Source organism: Hypomesus nipponensis, chromosome 7 (assembly GCF_054491055.1).
Source record: "Hypomesus nipponensis isolate SF chromosome 7, ASM5449105v1, whole genome shotgun sequence".
NCBI lineage: Eukaryota > Metazoa > Chordata > Actinopteri > Osmeriformes > Osmeridae > Hypomesus > Hypomesus nipponensis.
The window spans coordinates 6,513,258-6,533,951 of record NC_140367.1 but is presented as its reverse complement, the minus strand read 5'-3'; the positions used below and the strand labels follow the sequence as shown (position 1 = coordinate 6,533,951).

Genomic DNA, 20,694 nt, shown 5'->3' with positions numbered 1-20,694 from the left:
TGAGATTTGTCATTTTTTGTGACGTCATTAAATAACAATTAACAGTCCCTTAAGCCATTTGATATTTTCTGATTTGAGTTGGAAAATCATAGCATATTATTTTAGTAGATGGTGTTTACGAAGTTGTCGATGGTGAACTCGTAACTACTGACAGCCAATGTGTTTTGTTTTTCTAAATGTTTGGAAATTGCGCACATAGCGGTGGTAGGAATACATGGCATTTGAATCTCCCGGTTACATTCTCTTCCGGGCCTTGGCTTCCTGCTGAAAAGCAATTTTCGATGAACGGAAAGGGTATCTACAACTCATGGTTGAAAAATAACCGTTCACTCTTAAATGTCAAATGAACAACCGTTTTCTGGAGACAAGCAAATATTAAATCCGGAGAGACAGAAGAAAGTTAGAAGTATCTCTGGGTGGTACTTTTTTGAGCACAGAGGCTAAAAACAATGCCACATTTCTTGTATCCAGAGCCGCTGTCAGTCGCACAACTCAAGCGACTAGAAGAGCATAAATACAGCGCCTCCGGCCGATCCCTTTTCGAACCAGCGTGTCAAGTATACTGGAATTGGCTGGTCCAACAAATTCCAACCACGATCGCGCCGAATACGCTAACTATAATTGGACTCGTTGTGAATATTGTCACAACTGTAGTGCTAGTGTATTACTGCCCGTCGGCAACAGAAGAGGTAAGTGACTGCGACCTTGGGAAACTTTCTGATATAATGTCTCTGTCCTATGTGTAGTTGTAACATAATTGGTACCATGATACACCTGGAACCAGTGTCTGCTGATATGTATGCACGTTTTGGTCAGTCATTGGGCTTTGCAACAATGTTGGAATTCATTTGTTTGCAGGAACGACATTTATTTTGACAAATGGTTTATAGACAGAAGTAAATTGGCTACTTAATAATTTAGTGTATAAAACGACGGATGTTTGTTAATCGGAAACAAAACTCGAGCTTTGAACTGTGGATTAATGGTGTGCAGTCAGCTTTCAACCTATTATCTCAGTCAGAATCAGTTCGAATAAGATATTGCCACGTTGATTACGTTGATGACTCTAGGTTCCATATATCTGGCATCAATAGAGACTTAGTGTTGCCATACTGAGTAGGCCCATTTGTGTGTGTGTGTATGTGGTGCATGCATTCATTCTTTAACAGAGGCATTCAGGACAGTTTTATCAGACTTGCAGAATGCCGTAGCCCGTATGCTTCAGTATAGATTAGAACCTTAACCCTGACAAAGTCCAGATTGCAACAAGATTGAAAGGTTTTTGCTTATTATGCCATAGCCTACTTAGGTCTGATTAAGTGAGCAACCACTGTACGATGACCCGTAATTACCCTGTGTAGGTGATATGCTACAAGTCAGAGCAGTCGATGGTATGATTAGAGACGACTGCCTACTTAGCAAATATAAGGATAAGACCAAAAACTGTTGGACTATGTCCCAAAGGACACATGTGAAAGTACAGCTTAATGGTTGTTCACAGTCAATTATAATTTACAAGCATTTTACCATGGTCATAACACAGGGCATGGCTGAGAGACACAGAATAAGGAGAAAGAGCAGAGCATCTTGTTAGACTAGTTTGTTTTACACATGCACGCACCTGCACACACCTAGCCTATAGTGTTGAAACAGTGTCTTGTGGAGAGACAAGCTGAGTATTGGCTTGCTTTTGGTGGGCAGATGGCTGGTAAAAGTCAAGTCTCTGGAAATGCCCCGTTCTCTTGAAATTTTGGTCTTACTATTTGGGTCTTAGTGCGCACACACACAATCTTGCCACTTTTGCCATTTCATTACACTTTACAGGCACTGTAAGGTCTAGCAAGACACAAATGCAACAACAGTTGTTCAGATCACACTGCCATCCTCCTTTGTTGAGTATCCTCAGAGGAGTTAACCTAATATGGAATTATTTGGCTTGTGTGACCAAGTGTACAACACACAAGTGGTGCCCCCAATATTTTTTTTACACTGTTCTGGGGTGTGGGGTCAGAGTGGAATAGGCAGGGTTGGGGATGCTGAACGGAGTCCCATGCATTATGATAGGATACTCTTTAGTAGTTTGTAGAAGTATGGGTTCCTTACTGGGCACTAGCTTTCAGCTAACTCTGCCCTTTATTAGGAAAAAAATAGTATTTTACTGACACAACAGCACAAGCTGCATCCTGCAATGTAGATTCCATGATTTCTACTTTCATCTGTGCTCTGAAAGAAAAACCAATATTTTCAAGGAAACTGATTGTCATTACCTCGACTCATCTCTCGTCCTTCACTCCCTCTTCCCCTATCTGTCTTTTTACCAGGCTCCAGCATGGGCGTTTTTCCTCAGTGCACTGGGACTGTTCATCTATCAGTCTCTGGATGCGATCGATGGGAAACAGGCCAGGAGGACCAACAGCAGCTCACCTTTGGGAGAGTTGTTTGACCATGGCTGTGACGCTGTCTCTACAGGTGTGGTTGGCCTTGCTGTTTCATCAGCACGTTGCATGACCGACATGTTGTACACAAACAGGATTACGTTTAGATGTATTCATTTAGCAAACCGCTTTTATACTACTTTAGTTGGTGTCAATCTGTCATGTGATTTGAATTCACTTGTGACAGTTACAGTTTGTGTACTCTCATTACAGTGTTTGTTGCCGTGGGAACATGTATATCCTGTGGGATAGGAATGTATCCAGACTGGATGTTCTTCTGCGGCTTCGTAGGGATGTTCATGTTCTTCTGTGCCCAGTGGCAGACCTATGTTTCTGGAACCCTCCGTTTTGGCTTGTGAGTTGTGTAATAAGTCTACGTTTTCTATGTTCCATCCAAAGCAACTTACATTTCCTCATTGCTTTCTTACAACTGGTCTGAATCTTCCTTTAAGTATCTTTCACTGTCCTCATGCAGGGTTGATGTTACAGAGGTCCAGATTTCCATCATTGTCATGTATCTGATGTCAGCTTTTGGTGGAGTGGGCCTTTGGGACAACAGGGTATGATTTAAACACGCATTTGCAAATACTCAAAACATTCAGTCATACATACAGTTTTCTCTGTTTTCTTGGCTTTAGGGTTCTAATACAGACTCTAACCTCTAGTCTCAGTGCCCCATACTGTCCTACAAACTGGGATACCAGCTCTGCAAATCTGGCATAATGGGGAGCCAACTTTGTGACAGACTTTTTTCCCCCCATTTCAAAATGGCAAGGGCGAGTCTTGAACTGGAGCTATGTGTAGTTATCTGTGTACCAGAACAGTTTAGTGCTCAAGTCACTTTATAAAAGAATCATTTTGAGGTTAGTGAAGTACAAGTCTTATAGTGCTACACCTTTTGTATAAGAAAGCACCACAAAACTAAACCTTTAGCTTTAGACCAGTATCTTAGACTGTGACAACTGAAACCAAACCCAATCAGTTACTGTGTGACAACAGTGTACAAAGTACCTGTCAGTCAACTCACAATCACACTAATAGTCATTAAATAGCTATTCTGTTTCACTTTTACTCTGGCTGCCCGTGGAGGCTTGACTAAACGTCAAATGAGAAGTGAGAAGGTAACTATGGGTAGCTATCCTCATGGCAACAGGTCACTCATGGCCTCGATCTGGCTCAGACAGCTGATGTCACCCCGCTTCTTTGGCTTCTCTTCCCATCATGCTCGGCATGCCTGCAGCTTTCAGTATAAAGAGAGCTTGTGGAGTGCTACTGGACACAAGTTGATAGATTTCCACGAACTTACTTATTTATTTTCTTTTCTCCTCAGTTGCCTGTTGTTGGTTTGAAGCTTAGTGCCTTTCCCATCATCGGCATCATCGGTGGATTCTTGTTGTCCACCTATAACTACTTCTATGTCATATTGAATGGGGGCGTGGGCAAAAATGGCTCAACTGTTGCCGTAAGTCGAAGTATATTCTGATGTCATCAAACTCATTAGAATACAACAACAACAAAATTATACATACCCTGACTTTTGAGTTCTGAGTTCCACATTGCATTGTAATATCTTTGCAAAGATCGATGTACTGATTTATACAGCATGTTTTCTGTGCTCTACTATCTTGTGCAGGACACCAGTGTACTGACCCCAGGCATGCACATTGGCCTCATCCTCACCTTGGCTTTCATCATCTTCAAGAAGTCCTCTACCCAGCTGTTTCAGCTGCACCCTTGCCTCTACATCCTCACCTTCGGCATGGTCATCGCCAAGATCTCCAACAAACTGGTGGTGGGTACACACATTGATGAAAAACTGTTACTTATGGACAAACGTCTCAAACAAGAATCCAGAGATAACATTTCCTATTGGTTCTCTTCTTATTTTAATCTCACTATCTTGCAGTATTGTAATCAGTTAGAGGGGTATGTTACGTTCCTCAAAATGTTCTGTTCCCATATGCAGGTTGCTCACATGACCAAGAGTGAGCTGTATCTCCCAGACACAGCCTTTATCGGGCCTGGCCTTCTTTTCCTCAACCAGTACTTCAACAGCTTCATTGATGAGTACATAGTCCTGTGGGTTGCAATGGTGAGTACCCTCCGAATAGGCTGTCAGTGGCTGTCAATCTGTCGGCTAATGCTGTAACAATATTACAATAACATTCAAGTAAAATACAAATGTATTTGTATAGCCCCTGTTACAGTGGGATTCACAGATCCCCACAATTCAGCACTGATAACCAACTTAAGTAACATAATAACAATAGTTCTGTATTTACAATATTATATATGATTACATATTATATAATATATATATATATATATAATGAGATATTATAGATAATATTCTATATATCAAGTCTAGAGTGTTGGTCAAAGAGTGGACATATGTGCCCTGGTGAGTCATCTCTCTGTTGTGCTTCCTCAGGTCTTGTCTCTGTTGGACCTGACGCGCTACTGCACAGGCGTCTGCCTCCAGATCGCCTCACACTTGCGCATCAGCGTGTTCAGCATTGCGCCGCAGGCCCACAGCCACCACGACTGAGGCCTTGCCCGGCGGGAGGAGGAGGAGGAGGAGGAGGGGCAGGCCGACGCCGATGCCACCCCGCTCCTGAAAGCAGATGACGACGACAGCCCCTCAATCCAAAACTGCAGCAATTTTGATACAGTGACCACCTCTAACTAAAGTCTGTCCCACATGCAAGAGTTGTGAAAGGAAGATGACCAGCCATGGTTTAGATGAAGGGTACTCCTGCTGACCACGCCCACTGCCAGACTGCAGCACTATGTAGAGGTAGTATAGGCAGCACGGGCAGGAGGATGGAAACCAAGCGGGTCTTGGGTTCCCTTCGTCTTGGATGACGTGGGTCGTTTTCACTATCAGAGCCAATTTGGAACATCTTAGAATGTCAACTTGAAATGTATGGCTTCATTAAAGAAGACACTTCTGTTTTCTTGAACATCTAAAAGGCAGTCTTTCCATCTCCAGCTTATTCAATTTAGAGACAAAATTATTGCTTGCTAGCATGAGCTACTAGTTGTAAGTCTGGGTAAGTATATCAAATGTAGCCTATGCTGCATTGTTTATTGGCCTGATTTAGTTCAATTGGTATGTTGACTACATTTTATAACCTTTCTTATAGTCTGTATAAGTAAACATCTACTTCTAAAAAAGCCTTTTAGTTGCTTTTATACTGACCTAGATTGTGTTATACTGTTTAATACTTGCCCACAATTTGCATAGACCTAGTACTTCCTTAAAATGTGTGAATCATTTCAATTTATTTATAGGGTTATTCAATCAAAAGTTGCGGCAACTGAAATCAGGGCTAGAAAAATCTCCAAAAATCTACCTTTTAAACCTCTGATCATTTGCAATGAAATTTGTAATGTGGACTGACTTGTGTTCAATTACGTGTGGTCAGCTCTACATCTGTCAAGGACTGCAGGGGCGAGGGTCTGTGTTAACACTGGCTCAACAATGACAAAGCTTTTACAGGGTTCCTCCATCTAACCATTATGGCTACACTACAACTCCTCTTACTGTTGAAAGTATACAAACACTACATAAAACTTGTATTTTGCAAATCACTCTGGAATCTTAGTTTCCCATCCATCCAAGTCCATGTGGAGTTTTGTCTGTTGGAGATGATGTGTTAACACAAGATCATATGCTTTCTTTGTTTTCCTCCCTAAAGGGCTACATAATTATATGTGATTGTACATAATTTTGTTTGAAGCCTTAAAGTTTATTTTTTAATTGTTTTATTTTAAATTTCTGTGCGGATGTTTGGTGAGAGAAGTTGAGAAACACTGTCTTTTTGTTTAAATTTTCTGTAGTTAATGCAGAAAACTTTACTTATGGATCAGTGTTTTATAACTATAATTTAAGTATCTTGCAAGATACCCGAGCTAAGACATAGGACTACTGGAATATGTTTTACTGTTAACTAGACATAACTCTTGACTGGAATCTGTCTGTTTCTCATTTAACATTTATACAAACACATTTATACAATGTACAGGTGAATGCATTTGGTACTTGAACCTCAATGATTTGTGATAATAATGATACCATGATTGGAACAGTTTTCCGATACCAAACAGATACATCATGGCCCTGTTTCTTGAAGGATGACAGAACATAACATTGAAATTAAATCTGTGTTTAACATTAGGATACAGAAAGGGATACATTTGGGAGAAATGGTGGTCAAGACCCCATCTAATAATGGTGTCTTAAATGATCAAATATACAAAATGAATCACTTTTCTGTCTTAAACATGCACATAGTAGTGATCCATGCCCTAAAAGGTCATTTTGTTTGGATGCAGATGGAGGTAGAATGCTAATAAAGAGCTTTCAGGTGATGTAAGGTTGCTAAGTGACTGTAACTGACACTAACTTGATGTTTCTGTTCAATCAGGGGTTTTCCAGCTGGTTAACTATGGAACTATGCATTAGAGGTCCACATGCTCAACCATAACATGGTATTGCACTGTTCAACACTATACAGTAATACACCTTTGTACTAACAAAAGTGAGTGAAAAGGTTTTAATAAAGACATATTTTTCATTCAATCACTTGTATTTCTTTATTTGAAAGAACAAAGACCAAGAAAGCAAAGTTGTTTGATGTCATTTTGAATTCTGGGGTGGAAGCAAATTACAACTTATGCACTGTATGTGCTGGAATAAGAATAACATCCGAAGAGTTATTCCTAGAAAATAATTTGGCTGGCATGCATTTGAATTTGTAGGTAACATGACAGACATCAAACAGTACAGCAGCAAAACATCTGTCATGGCCCTCTGCTGTAAACAGTTATTCAGTGTGAGTATTTGTAACCCTACAAGATTAACGGATGTCTGGTAAAAAAAAAAAAGGTAAAACCATGGGAAGAAACAGGGTCAGTAGAACCTTTTGTGAGGTTAATAAACATTCCGTGGTAGTCATTACAGATGCATGAGAACATTTGGCTTTTCACAAACGATACAATCACATCTTTATTAAACAGCATGCCCAAGAAGTCTGAATTTCAGACACTAGCGAGAGCTAAACGTGTCCCATGGGAACACACCGACGGATGGCTGAATGCTGCAGTCACTAATTTGTCAAACATTCACAATAAAAATAAAACATACAAATAAAACAGACCTAGGTGGTATGATATGTAAAGGAAATGTTAAAGGCAAGCAGGGACAGGAAGAAAACAAGTACATACAAGCAGAAATGGATAATGGATGCAGCTCAGGCGTTAAGCTATTTAGGAAAAGGCACTTCTTGGACAGGGGACAGTGAGAGCACAGGCTGTGCAGGCTAAAATAGACAGGTATCGGCTCGTGTAACTATCTTTTTTTACATTATTATTATTATTGATGAATCCCTTTCAGTGATTGTTCTCTGGTTCTCTCTTTCTACCCTAACCTATGAAACGACTGGTCCCTTGGTGAGTGTGGTTCTATGTAACCCACTAAGGATGGACCCAGAAAGGATGCTCCGAGCCAATCCCACCCAGGTCAAGTGTTTAACATTGCATGAATCACAATGGAGCGGATGCAGCAGGAGTGTGGCTCACATTTGGCTCACTGGCTTGGCGACCAGGATCTCTGGCACCCCTAATGGAGGAAATCTAGAGTGACCCCGGTAAAATTTGGCATCTGTTGTACCAGCAGTTGAGGGCTGTCAATCATTTGCCAACACATGGTTGATGGCCACTTTGTCGAGAAACTTAATGGCCACTTTCTAAAGCCTTTCTGAGGTGAGCACCTCACAAGCTTCAGAGGGACGGCTGTTCCTCTTCCAACGTCTCTCCCTACTCACCCCTTAAGGGTCGTTTCCTTGCCACGAGAAGGGTGGAGAATATGGGGGAGAGACAAGAGGAAGGATGAGGATGGTGCAGAGAGGAGGAACACTTCCTTTTCTTCACACGCGCTCTGGGTTGACGTCCTTGCTGACCCTGCGTCTCGGGAACAGCTTGCGCTTCAGTAGGATCAGCTGAGGGAGACGAAACAAAGGATGACATCACAGAGGCGCTCAAACAAACAAGGGGGAGGAGGAAGGTGTCAAGTTTTTGTCTGTTTGTATATGGTGTGGTTGGCTTTTGAGTCTCCTTACTAACACATAAGGCTTTTCAAATTCACTTCCAAGTCCTTTTATAGTCACCCAAATAAGAGTCAGGTTGCCTTCTCCACTAAAACCAGTGACCCCTATTTAAAACGTGGCCACACTTCTAGCAGCCAGCAGATCAGGGCTGGATGAGGGTTGACCTGATGCCTGTGAGGGAGAGGTGTGGCCGGTGTGGGCTCACTGGGGAGAGCATGACCGTGCTACCCACTCCCTCACAGTCCCTCACGTCCCACAGCCAACGAGGCAGAGCAAGCATTCCCTTTAGGTCACTCAGACTGTTGACCTTCCTCCATGGATCTCTGAGGAGAAACTGGACTCCTGTGCCCTTAGATCAGTCGGCAAACAGGTGGCTCGTGTCAACAAAGCAGGTATGTAACATCATGCTTTACGGATGACAGGTGCGTCGTCCGCAGTGTTTCCTTTTAATGATGTCACTTCACTTTCCAGCCTAGATTCATGTAGTGCTGGTGGGATGTGACAATCAGGAGATCTCTATGGAGCATGTCTGGGACTGGAAATGGGGTGAATCAGACCAAAGCAATGGAATACTGACCTGTTCAGCGAAGAAGGAGATCACAGTAAAGATAACCAGAGTCACGAGCACACAATGTGTCCAGAACTTGAGCTTATCCCTGTATACTCGCCTGAAATATGAAACACACACACAGTTATACATAGTTATTACTAAATAAAAAAACAACTCAAGTCTATACTTTATGCCAGAGGAAGATGGCTTGTGCCAATTCACCGAACTTGAACGCCTACATAAAACATTTCTCTATGGGATGCAGCTAAGATAAAACAGCTGAACTCTCAATCCCTGAGGGAGACCATGGAAGTGGGAAAGGGGGAGTTGATGTCCTGTACAGTATGTGACCCAGCAGAATGCTCTGGGAACACAGACAAGCAAGGTGACAAGGTGACATCATCCCTCCCACCTGCTTATTACTTCACTAACACCATCAGGCTTTTAACACCAAGTACCACAGGGAGGTGCACAGACCTGGGGGTGGAATGAAGGAGGGACAGAAGGAAGGGGGAGAAGAGAGAAGGAGGTGGAAGGGTGAGGAAGGGAAAGGGGAGCAGGTCGCTCATGATAAAGGCTAAAGGATAGTGGGTGATAAGGATCGTCTCAGTCTTACTGGCTGTGATAGATCTAAAGAGAGGGGTCTAATTTTAAAGTCTCTGTATGCTGCTACATTCTCTGGCTGAGGTCTGCATATCTGGGAGTAGGATCCCTTCTCAGAGCTTCTAAACCGGCAGGGATTCCCACTGGCCGGCGCTGGCAACACTGGAAGCTCCCAGGTGCTGACAGTCCCGGATCAATAAATATTCCTTCTGGAAAAACAAACTTGATAAATCACCTATTCTTTCACGTGCAAGAGACCTTGCCACATAGCTCTGGAATAGCACAGTAATCCATTTGTCAAGTACTTAAAATGTGCATGTACTGAGCAGTGCTACAGTAATAGAACATCACAGGATGAGACAGTGTCTTAACATAGTCTTTATGGTGTGTTTACTAATCAGACTCTTCCTGTCTTTCTTTCTTTCGACCCGTCTACTCAGCCATCCATCCATATGGCTCTAGTGTTCTACCATTCCTGCAGCTCTCCCATGTGGAGGAAGCGGTTCCGGTACTCTCTGGGCAGCTCAAACTGGGAGGCCAGCGGAAACATGGATTCATAGAAGTCCCTCAGCACCGCCTTCACTGTCCCGGCGTCCTTATGGCCGTGGTCGATGTTGTCGTTCAGACAGATGAACTTCCTGTGAGGACAGGAAGCGGCTGTTACAGTGCAAAACTAAGAGCTTGGAGCCAAAACTTGAAATACGTTTTTAGCAGGCACCAGGATAGACAGTACTGGCACAGGAAGGAACGCTCACCTTGGGTTCTTTCGGATATCGTCCAACTGTCCCACCACATGGGACACGTTAGTGCGCACCATCTTGAAGGCTAACTCCTCCTCCCCCATGATCTCAAACCTAAGAAAGGACAGAGATCTTATTAATCCAACATTATTGGAATGACACATTAGAGATTCCTAAAGCGTGCTACAAAGAACACCTACTTGTACTTGTTCTGGTCTCTGAAGGCCTTCTGTATACGCTCTATAATGGGTTTACAGTGGATGACCAGACCTTTGGTGACAGGAGGCTGCAAACACAAACACATCAGATATCCACCAGGTCAAACTAATGAGACATGAAGACAATGAAGGGCACGTTATCCTTTAGAGGGTGGTTCTGTGAGACTCACCATGCTGGGGTCATAGTAAGCCTCCTGGGTGGGGTTGACCACGTGGAGCCGGGTCAGGTTGGCAGGAAGCATCTTGGAGCAGTTGATCAGCGTCTGCTCCAGACCCGTCAGATCCTGAAACGGACAGAAGAGAGACGTGGTGCATCCCTACATACATAGACACAACTTATTAAGTGAAGAGTGACAACACAAATCCATAGGACTGACCTGTAGGCTGAGGGGCAGCTCGTGTATCCTCGTGGCGAGCGTTCGGATCTCTCTGTCCGAGAGCACCCCTGAATGGTCCGTGTCGATCTCGTCGAACACCTGGGAGACGTTGAGCTGCTGCAGGGCGCTCATCAGGAAGTAGAAGTAGGAGAAGGCGAACTGCATGTCCTCGGAGTGACGCACCCGGTGGGACGACGTCTTGTCGAAGCCCTCGGGGAACCTGCGAACAAGAGGAGCTGTTAACCGACAACAGCAAATTTGTCTTTTTAAAAACTTGAAGAAACCTTTACAATTTTGTGGGTGGCATGTTTAATCTAATTTTGTAAAACAGGAAGTGTAGAGCTTCTTCTTCTGGTCTGGTGTGCTCTCACATGTCCTGAAGCTCTTGCATGATGAGCCTGTCAATCATGTGGGGCATGTGGGCAGGGACTTTGCGGGATGTGAATCCAAACTGGCCGTTCAACAGCTTGTTGACATAGCGCAGCGAATCAGCAAAGGTGTCCTGCAGCCTCCGGCCAGTGGCGGCGCTGTCAGACTGGTACATCAGCTCCCGTGTCAGACGTTCATCTTCCTACAAGGCAGGGGGGAACACAGTCAACAACCTAGTAACCCTTCGGCACAGAGCCAACCTGAGAATAGGTCTGAAATGCTTATTTCCAAACACTTTCGGTGCCCCTCATATGATCCCCACTTCAGACTCACATCCAGCAGATCCTGAAAGAACTTCCTCCTCTCCCAAGGCAAGAAGCCTCTGTCTGAGGAAGTGTAGTGTTGTAACTTCCTGCCAACAAACCCCGCCTCCCCTACGCCGTCGATGGCTTGGTGTGATTGGCTGTCTGGGCCTTTGCTTTTGGACATGCTTCCAACCAGAGTGCTCAGCAACTTGGAGGATGGAGGACGCTCTGTTACGATGTCATCGGGTTTCGTTGTCACAGGGCGTTGACCTCCTGGGTTTTCAGGTTTTCCATCAATCTGAACTTGGACAAGGGCCACTGGAGACTGGGATATCTGCTCACCTCTCTCTTCAATGGCCGCCCTAGGTACATCAGCTGGGACTTTGGTTTCTTTGGCCGGCAACTCTTCGTGTGTCTCCATGTCACCTGCTTCTCTCTGGTGCTCCTGTGGTTTAGTATCCACTGTTGGTGCCTCCATCTTATCCCCCACCTGCTCTTTGTATGGCTCACCCAGGGATTCAGTCTGCTGTGGCCCTACTTTGAGCGGTGAGCGAATGCCTTCCTGGTTGGGCTTGGCCAGTGCCTTGTAGGGACTCAACAGAGCAGCCTTTGTGAGGTTATAACCCTTCACAGTTATATCACCCATCAGTAGCTTCTCCTCCAGCCTCTGCAGCTCAGTGCGCACAGCTGCAGGCAGCAGAGAAATGTTCAGATCAGGCACCTCTATGGCCACCTCGGGCTCTCCAGGGGGCCTCTTCTGGACCTTAGGACCCTGCTTCTCCCTGGGGACATCGGCAAAAGGGACCTCGGGTTCAGGGGTGGCGGTGGTGGGTTTGTCCCACTTGCTCCCTTCCCTCTGGACAGGGTCGGAGACGTTAGGCTGGGGGAGCTCCCTGGTGTCCACCGCCACAGTGAAGGTCATGGTGAACTCCTTGTCGTCCTTGTCCTGGAAGGTGAGATTGTAGTGGACCTGGCTGGCGTTGTGGCCCGGGTGGAGCAGCAGGTGGACGGTCTTCCACTTGTTGGCCACCGAGGTGTGCCGCACCACGGGGCTGTCACTGACGTGGGCGTCCGTCACTTTGTGACCCACGCCAGCAAAGCTGAAGTGGGGCCTGATCTCCCCCACTGGCAGAGTGTACAGCGTCTGGTTCCTATGCAGCGTCACTCTGTGCAGCTGTCCAAAGTGGTCTAGAAGATAAATACAGAATAATAAACACTTAGATACACCATGATCACTGGTACAAACAGTGTTGAGAACTATGTATTTCTTTGTGTACCAAGGCATAAATAACAGACCCCTACCTTGGCCACAGTCTCCTACATCAAACCCACAGGAGAGCACATTGCAGGCTTGGTCGCAGAACTTGTCAGCCAACCAAGAGTTGGCACAGCCCGGGTTGCAGTAGGAAATCCCTCCAATGCCTCCCAGGCCACCTGCAAAGTGCCATGGCGGTCCCCCGGCCCCTCCGGCTCCACCTGCTCCCACACCAGCCCCAAATCGATTGTTCGCAGCTGCTCCTGACGGAAGACAAAAAGAAGATAAGAGAGGAACATCCAGAAAAGTAGCGAGACAGTCAGAAAAGGTGGAAAGCGTAGGATCCTCCCTCACCCAGGCAGTCACCGCCATCCCAGTCGCAGGCAGAGTTGTTGCAGGCCTTGTCACAGTAGCCATCTTTAATCCAGGACCCTGGGCATCCCTCGGCACAGTTAGGGACAGGCCACGTCAGGTAAACCTGTACAGACGAACACATGGAGAATAATCAAACATGATACCGTTTATTTTTACCGTTAATATATTTGTATTTTTACTCTACTCTTCTCTAACTAGATTCTAGAGCCTTCTTCTCCAACCTTCTGTCCCTTGGAGTGACTGTAGAAGTCATCTGGCCACACATCCTTCCCAAACATGACGTCATCGTTGAGGTAGATGAACTTCTGGGACAGGCCTGGGATGCGGTGGATGTGTGTTTCAATGGCAGGAGAACTGAAGGTGGGAAGGTGAGTAAGGTTCTGGAAGATATCCTACACAAACAGGGAATGACATCACATGGCATTTTATAATCCATATGATCTAAAGAACAAACTATTTTCTAAAATATCTTTGAAATGACAGAAGGACAAATTTCCTGTGTGATGAGAAGTGGACTCAAATGTCACCTGGTGCGTAACCACAGTAACTCGGGGGTTATCCAGATTCAGCCAGGAAGGAATCTGCCCGTTAGTTACTATGAAGATGTGCCGCACCCAGGGGGCGTGTCTCTCCACCGAGCGCAGCGAATAGCGTAGCTCCTCGTTGTCTTCGAAGCGACTGGCTGAAACGTCCTCATCTTGTTTAGACTGAGGGGTAGAGAACACAGCACGTAGGTGTGTGTGTGAGACAAACTACTCTCTATACAATAGAATTTAACAGAAAATGCACACCTGGGGTAGCAAAGTCATATGGTGGGGATTGATAAGTAGAGAGGGAGGTGTACCTGTGTGATGGTGGTGAGGTCCCAAAACAGGTAGGCAGGGTTGATATTTAACTCTTTCCCGTCCAAAGTCAGGTTCTTCTTGGCTTGCTGGGTCAGGTCAAGGAAGTCCTGGGGGCTGTTAAGGTGAAGCAGAGCTATGCTGGCCTCGGAATACAGCTGGAACTAAAAAAAAACAATAAGAACACACAACAAAAATAAGTCAAAGGGGTGTTAAGAGGCAGCAGCTGAAAATATACATGCTTAGTATAGCACCACAGACAAAGAACAACATTATTTATTTCAAGTCAAGGCCACTCAATGCCTCCACAACAAGCTCCGACAACAGGCGTAAAGCTGGTTGAAGACGTGGCCATGGTCAAGGTTACAATGCAGACCCAGATTCCATCATTGTGACTTTGGTCACGTTTGTCCCTGGAGGAATCCTGGGTAACAGATGACAGGAGTGAGAACCACTACATGGCTGAACGTGAGCTTGGTTCAAAGCAGCCATGTTGACCTCTGACCCCTTAGCTGTTCACTGATTCAGAGATGGGCCAGATCAGAGCAACCGCTTGAACGTGCTGGACTCGTCGCCACCTTGACGTACACTGTCCCCCCTCCACGACCAAACAGCCCTCAGTCATGATGACCTGGACATGGGAATCGGATTGTGTGTGTTTGTGGAACATTCTGTGATGTCATCTCTGTGGATGGGGGTGGAAAGGGGTGTATCTTAAGAGAGGCATGCAGGCACTGGCTCCCTATTTTGTGTGCGTGTGACATGTTGGCATCCCAGGCATTGCTTCTTCAAACCATATGTCCCATCTCTGTCATCTCCCTCACCTAAGCCTCCCGTGAAAGAGGCAAGCGCATCGCATTCCATCCACACAGCCCACACACTTTGCTCTGTGTGCAGCAGTGGCGGCCAGAGTCTGCTGGCTCTTTCTCAGCCTTGACTCTCGTTGTCTCGGCTGTGGTTTTAGGAGTGGGGTCACCCTGCACTTTCAAACCCAACAGACAACCTGAGGGAAGGTAACCCACAGATCGCGTTGGCATTTTTGTTACAGACTAGCGCAGTTAAAACACAAACATATTTCCATGTTTATGACAGTGGATCAGCAAGACAATTGTAAAAAAATAAAAATACTGATTTTAAATAGCTTTACAGGGAGGGATTTGCCAGTGACATTCCCATGTCTGCCTGTCAACAGCCAATTAAATACACTGCCAGTCAGATAAAATAATGTAGGTCATGTCACTACTATACAACATGAGCCACGTCAATTGAGCCCAGAGCAAGCACCACACAATTTACCTTGCTCCAGGCTAAGTACTGACACCTTCCATCCTTATGTCCAACCTACCTTAAAATATATATACAAATACATAGATATTAAACACTGAACGCTGCTAACAATCACTAAAACAAACGGCCTGGAATAAGAGCTATAGTAAATACAGTATGTTTACATGTCAGGAAAAATGAGATGTCAAAAGTGATGAGTGAGGTGGTGACCTGGGGCTATGGTATCCTGTGCTGGTCATATTGGTCCCTCATTAACCAGGACTGAGAGTGGGCTATGCAAGGTCAGGGGAAATATACACCTGGGTCCATTCCTGCTGTCAAATATGATAGACGGCACTGGGATATATTGTGGACTAGGGGTAATAATACATCTATAAAGAATCAGTGTCGATACATTGGTCAGTGTAGTCTAGCAGGTATCGTAGTTTTCAAATCCTGCTTTTCAATTCGGCTCTGTTGTTTTAGAGCCTCAGCACTACTCGGAGCCCAACCTCATTCTGGACCTGTCACACTGGAAACGCAACAGGATCTCTTCAAGGAGATTGATGCACAGAAGCATTTTAGCTTGCTTGTGAGCCGGGAAAACAACCTCAGTGGTGCTAGATGACCCGTAAGTCACACACAGAAATATATAAACAAACATATAAACAAACACATCCACACTGTGAGCAGTATTTCACAGGGTGACAGAGTGAGTGGATGATGGGGGTCGCGGGGCCAGCTTTCATCACCATTGCAGTCAGTCTAACACTGTGTCTATAAATACTGGCCATCTCTCAGTACTGTGATTCTGCCAGTGCTTTTGTTGTTTGACCATTTCTATTGTTTAGCGACATCTCTTACAGAAACAACTATCTCTGAACACGTTTGTATACAAGCAAGAATAAGCTACTTCCTTTCAATTGTAACATCTCTCTCTCTCTCTCTCTCTCTCTCTCTCTCTCTCTCTCTCTCTCTCTCTCTCTCTCTCTCTCTCTCTCTCTCTCTCTCTCTCTCTCTCTCTCTCTCTCTCTCTCTCTCTCTCTCTCTCTCTCTCTCTCTCTCTCTCTCTCTCTCTCTCTCTCTCTCTCTCTCTCTCTCTCTCTCTCTCTCTCTCTCTCCTTCTTCTCCCCCCCCCCCTCCCTCCCTCCCCTCCCTCTCTTTCATCCCTCTTTCACAGAATCAGCCTGCGGGAACCAGGAAGCGCATCGTAACAGGATCCATCCATTGTGCCATGGATGGACCACCTGCGTACCTTGAATCCCATCGTCTCCCATCTAACCTCCCCTCACACCAAACCTGCCCGACTTGTAACCCAGGTTATTAAAGCTGGCGATACCATCCATTCACTGTCAGCCCAACTGCCAGGAAAATAAGCTAAATATACCTGTAGTGGGGGAAGACTCTGAATCACACAACAAAAAGATGTACACAAGAGACTGACGAACAAGGATAAGGGGAGATAGAGAGGGAAGGACAGTAAAATCCTGGTGACCTTTCTGTGTGCTGACTGGCGCCACGCCACTTCAAACAGTTGTTCTAATGTTAACCCTAGCTCCCCCAGCTAGGGTTTCACCCTAATACCCCTGCTATTATCATATGACCACCGGCCGCAGGCCAGAAGAACACAAAGCCCTCCATTGGAGGGAGAGACCATGCACTACACTTAGCTCATATGTACAATTTAGGACATCTAGAACTGCATTAAAACTTTATTTTTTATTTTTTATAATATTTGGTAGCACAGGACTTGTCTGTCATATTGTAGTGTACATACCCTAACCCTATCACAAATAGGAGAGTAGATTAAAGACACATGCAAGAGATGCATATTAGATTGTGAATTGACAGAATCTCTGAGAAATTGTTAGAGAGAGACTATTTGTAACAAACCCTTGATTTACAAAAGAAATCTTGTCTATCTTCATTTTATAATATCTATCATAGGCATCAAAAGCTCGGTTGAGAAGTCTGTCTGTTATAATCTGTATCCCAGGCCCAAGACAGAGGTGGGTCTCTGGGAGACCACCATCACTGGATTGTTTTCTTTGATTAACACACAGTAATGCAAGCTCATTATTAACATTCCCCCCATGACATATCTCTGGGAGAGTTCTGATTAGAGAAAATTATTAGATACACACACCGTTGCCAAACTAAACAAAGCTCTTTCTTCACATCTTAACTGTTGAAAACACTGATCCATTCAGATGATAATCAATTTAAATCATTGATTTTGTAGAGCTATTCATTTGACAACACTGTCAATCTTGCCATAGCTGTGCTATGATTCTAAGACATCTTGAATTAAAGGTCTTTTTCAAGTTGTTGTACTATGCTGACAAAATTAAGTGACAAACTCTGCCATCTAGTGTCCTGAAATTAATATGCACTACAACTCAAACCAGCATCTCAATCTGCATGCATATAGCTGCTTGTCCCAGAAGTTATTTATCCAGGTTGAACAGTGCCCTGATTGTCTCACCTGCTTGATCTTGCTGGTGACAACAGAGGGCAGTTTGACTCTCAGCAGCTCAGTCTCCTTGTAGGACGCTGGGAAGCCGCTGAGGTAGGCCAGCGTATGCATACGCACCAGACCTGGAGTCTCCTTGTCTGTTGTCTACAGAGGAAACACTACTGCATTGTAATGGCAATAACGTGAGTTTATTAATGTATTGATTATTCACAAGCACTAAAAGCAAACTGTAAATATTATTGGCAGAAACTTGTCGACTCACCAAGTAACATCGGGAAACAGACCTCTTCAAGTCATCTTGAGACACTTCAATATATGCCTTTTCAGCTATGAGAGATGAATAGGAGAGAATTAAAAAGAGGTCTACCAGTGTGTATTGCAATAGCATGATATAGGACTTGTGTGTGCGTGATTGGGCTTGTGTGTGTGCATGCATGCATCTGTGTTTGTGGGTGGGCTGGTTTGCAATGTCTTACCATCAGCTTGAGAATGAAAGACAACCACAGACACCATGGTTGAAGGGTGTAAAGGTGTTGCCACTTGCAGTAACTGCTTGGCTGTAGAGAAGGAGGGTGAGAGCGAAGGCAGCTCCTTCACAGTCACATTAGCAGGTAAAGCTGGCTCCAGTGCTAGCATGGGTGCTATGATACAGTGAGACAGCAGACACTCCGGCTTCACTCTAGAAATAAAAAGTCAGTATTAAACATCAGGACATGGCATAATTAAACACATATTCTATTATTCCATTCTAAGGACTTCAAGCAGCATGAGACAATAGAAACTTCCAGATTGTTTTAACCTTGTTAAGAATGAAGTCACAATGAAGGAAACGTCTTAGCGACAGGAATGAGGCTGGTGACTCAGAATGACTAGTAGGTCCTTTTTTTTGTTGCATTTTGAAAGTGCTGTTCATGATTTATTTTTTTACATGTGTATGCATACATTTCCAAGTATTCTTCGAACACTTTTCATAAAGCTCTCTGTACTCATGCAAAATGACCTACATGTATGAGAACCCATGTCACACCTTTACGGGGTCATAAACACCTTCATGTGGTTGAAAACAAAATAGGTTGCAGTGCACAGAGGAAGCTTCCACACACTTCAACAGGGTAGAGTGAGACCGTTTTTGTTACCAATGGTGTTTTTTTATTCTCTAGGGGAAGCCTTATATCAAACAATATGGCTAAGCATGCCACTGGAATTAAACAGTACATTAAAGTATTGTGGCTATGCATGTACGTAGACCAACATTCAGAAAAGATCAGGCGAGACTCCCACAGTTTCAAATTAATCAATTCCCATGGAATTCACCAGGTTTTCTATGACTGTTGGAACCATGATGAGCATGTTATTATTTCTATTTCAGAGACAGATCAACAGTCAATACATGGTGTGGTGAAAGAGCACATAGGCCGGCAGACACACTTTCTTTGACATACTTATCCTTTGGCACTTCAGTTGTATTACTTGCATTCTTTCCCAAGCGTTCTCTGCAGCAGCAAGAAACAAAGTTAATACAGCTTCGACTTTATAGATGTTCCATAAGGATACATGGATACATGTGGATGTAACTGAGTGTGCCATATTTTAAACATGTTCTGATGTATCTCTCTTATGACTGTGCTTTGTGTGTACCAGGTATAAGACTTAAGTGCCAAAACTCAGTGAGAAATAACTTTTGACCCATTACAAGGCCAGCCTGGTCACTCTGAGAAGATCGGTGTGTCAACAGAAGAATAGACTGGTTCAGATAGAGCATCTTCTGTCAATAATACTCTCAATCAAAAAAGTGTTTTGTTATTACAGCCAAAAGATCTGTTCTGAGGGGAAAAACACAGCATCACTAATACCCAAGTAACAGAGTCGTTTAAGAAATGTGGTAAGATAATGCGTGCACTCCTGTACCTCAGTGCTCTCTGCTCCTCTTCCAGGTTCTCTCTGACTGCTCGAAGTTCCTTCATCAGACCGGTGTCAGTGCCATTAACCCAGGTGTACACCACATCGATAGGCATGGGCAGACACAACCTATATTAAAACAGCATGTTAGGTCTGTTCTTCCAAAAATAATTGCATGAACTGTGCAAAAAAAATCTATGTAAAAATCAATGTAAAAATAGAAGTTTAGCCAATGACAATGCTAAGTCACACAAGGTGTCTCTCACCTGGTCTGGAATGATTTCCCTGCTACATTGTCTCTGTAGGAGTCAAACAACACATGGTACTGGTCCCGACTCCACTCCACAACAACCTGTGCATACATGTGACATGCAAATCTTAGATGCACACTGTCAATATGTCCATATATCTGAGGGCCATGTCTATCACTGGCTAGGTCTATAGCAACAAGCTGCTTGTCAGATCGGATTAGCTAGTTAGGTAGCTACTATCATGCTAAAATGTGTATAATTTATACAGGAAGGCCAGCAGCCAATTGAGTGAAAATGTTGAACTTGTGAAAGCCTTCTTTCAACTTACTTCTCCAAACTGGAAGGCGGAAACTATCATGAGGACAATCCCCCCAAAGCAGAGGTAAAGCCCATAGCGGTGAGACAGACAGGTATAGGTCTGTCTCTGCAAAAGCTTCAGGACTGAATTGATGATCACCATGGTTCTCCTTGGTAATCCATTTCATACGGGCCATTCAAAAGTGATAAAATAACATATTGAATTAGCAGAAAATAAACAAGGTCTTAGTCACCTGACAGCTTGCGAGCGATACACGAAACACATGACCAAACATTGTACTTCCTGGATGGTGGTGACGGAGAAT

General features: G+C 44.3%; 2 protein-coding genes across 4 annotated transcripts; one reads left to right on the top strand and one right to left on the bottom strand.

Annotated features, from left to right (window-relative positions):
- The first annotated feature begins 125 nt into the window (after positions 1-125).
- Positions 126-7,020, top strand: chpt1 (choline phosphotransferase 1). The gene is made up of 8 exons (XM_084701889.1): positions 126-689; positions 2,322-2,469; positions 2,649-2,790; positions 2,911-2,995; positions 3,766-3,897; positions 4,069-4,227; positions 4,402-4,527; positions 4,867-7,020. Exons 1-8 carry the CDS (start codon positions 450-452, stop codon positions 4,981-4,983), a joined length of 1,149 nt encoding a protein of 382 aa, XP_084558015.1. The 5' UTR covers positions 126-449; the 3' UTR covers positions 4,984-7,020.
- gnptab (N-acetylglucosamine-1-phosphate transferase subunits alpha and beta) lies at positions 7,021-20,665 on the bottom strand. Of its 3 annotated transcripts, none has more exons than XM_084701887.1 (21): positions 20,400-20,665; positions 20,087-20,172; positions 19,830-19,949; positions 19,364-19,414; positions 18,398-18,600; positions 18,184-18,248; positions 17,931-18,065; positions 14,182-14,343; positions 13,865-14,044; positions 13,559-13,729; positions 13,317-13,440; positions 13,010-13,225; positions 11,736-12,895; positions 11,405-11,604; positions 11,034-11,253; positions 10,827-10,940; positions 10,639-10,724; positions 10,454-10,552; positions 10,169-10,336; positions 9,123-9,213; positions 7,021-8,437 (listed from the first exon to the last, which is right to left on the bottom strand). In XM_084701887.1, the coding sequence occupies exons 1-21, from the start codon at positions 20,529-20,531 to the stop codon at positions 8,366-8,368; spliced, it is 3,855 nt and encodes a 1,284-aa protein (XP_084558013.1). In that variant the 5' UTR covers positions 20,532-20,665; the 3' UTR covers positions 7,021-8,365. The 3 variants fall into 3 exon arrangements, 2 of the variants coding, with proteins under 2 accessions (XP_084558013.1, XP_084558014.1); XM_084701888.1 differs by having other exon boundaries at positions 13,010-13,219; XR_014762506.1 differs by having other exon boundaries at positions 8,380-8,437; positions 9,123-9,907.
- Between the last annotated feature and the right edge of the window lie 29 nt (positions 20,666-20,694).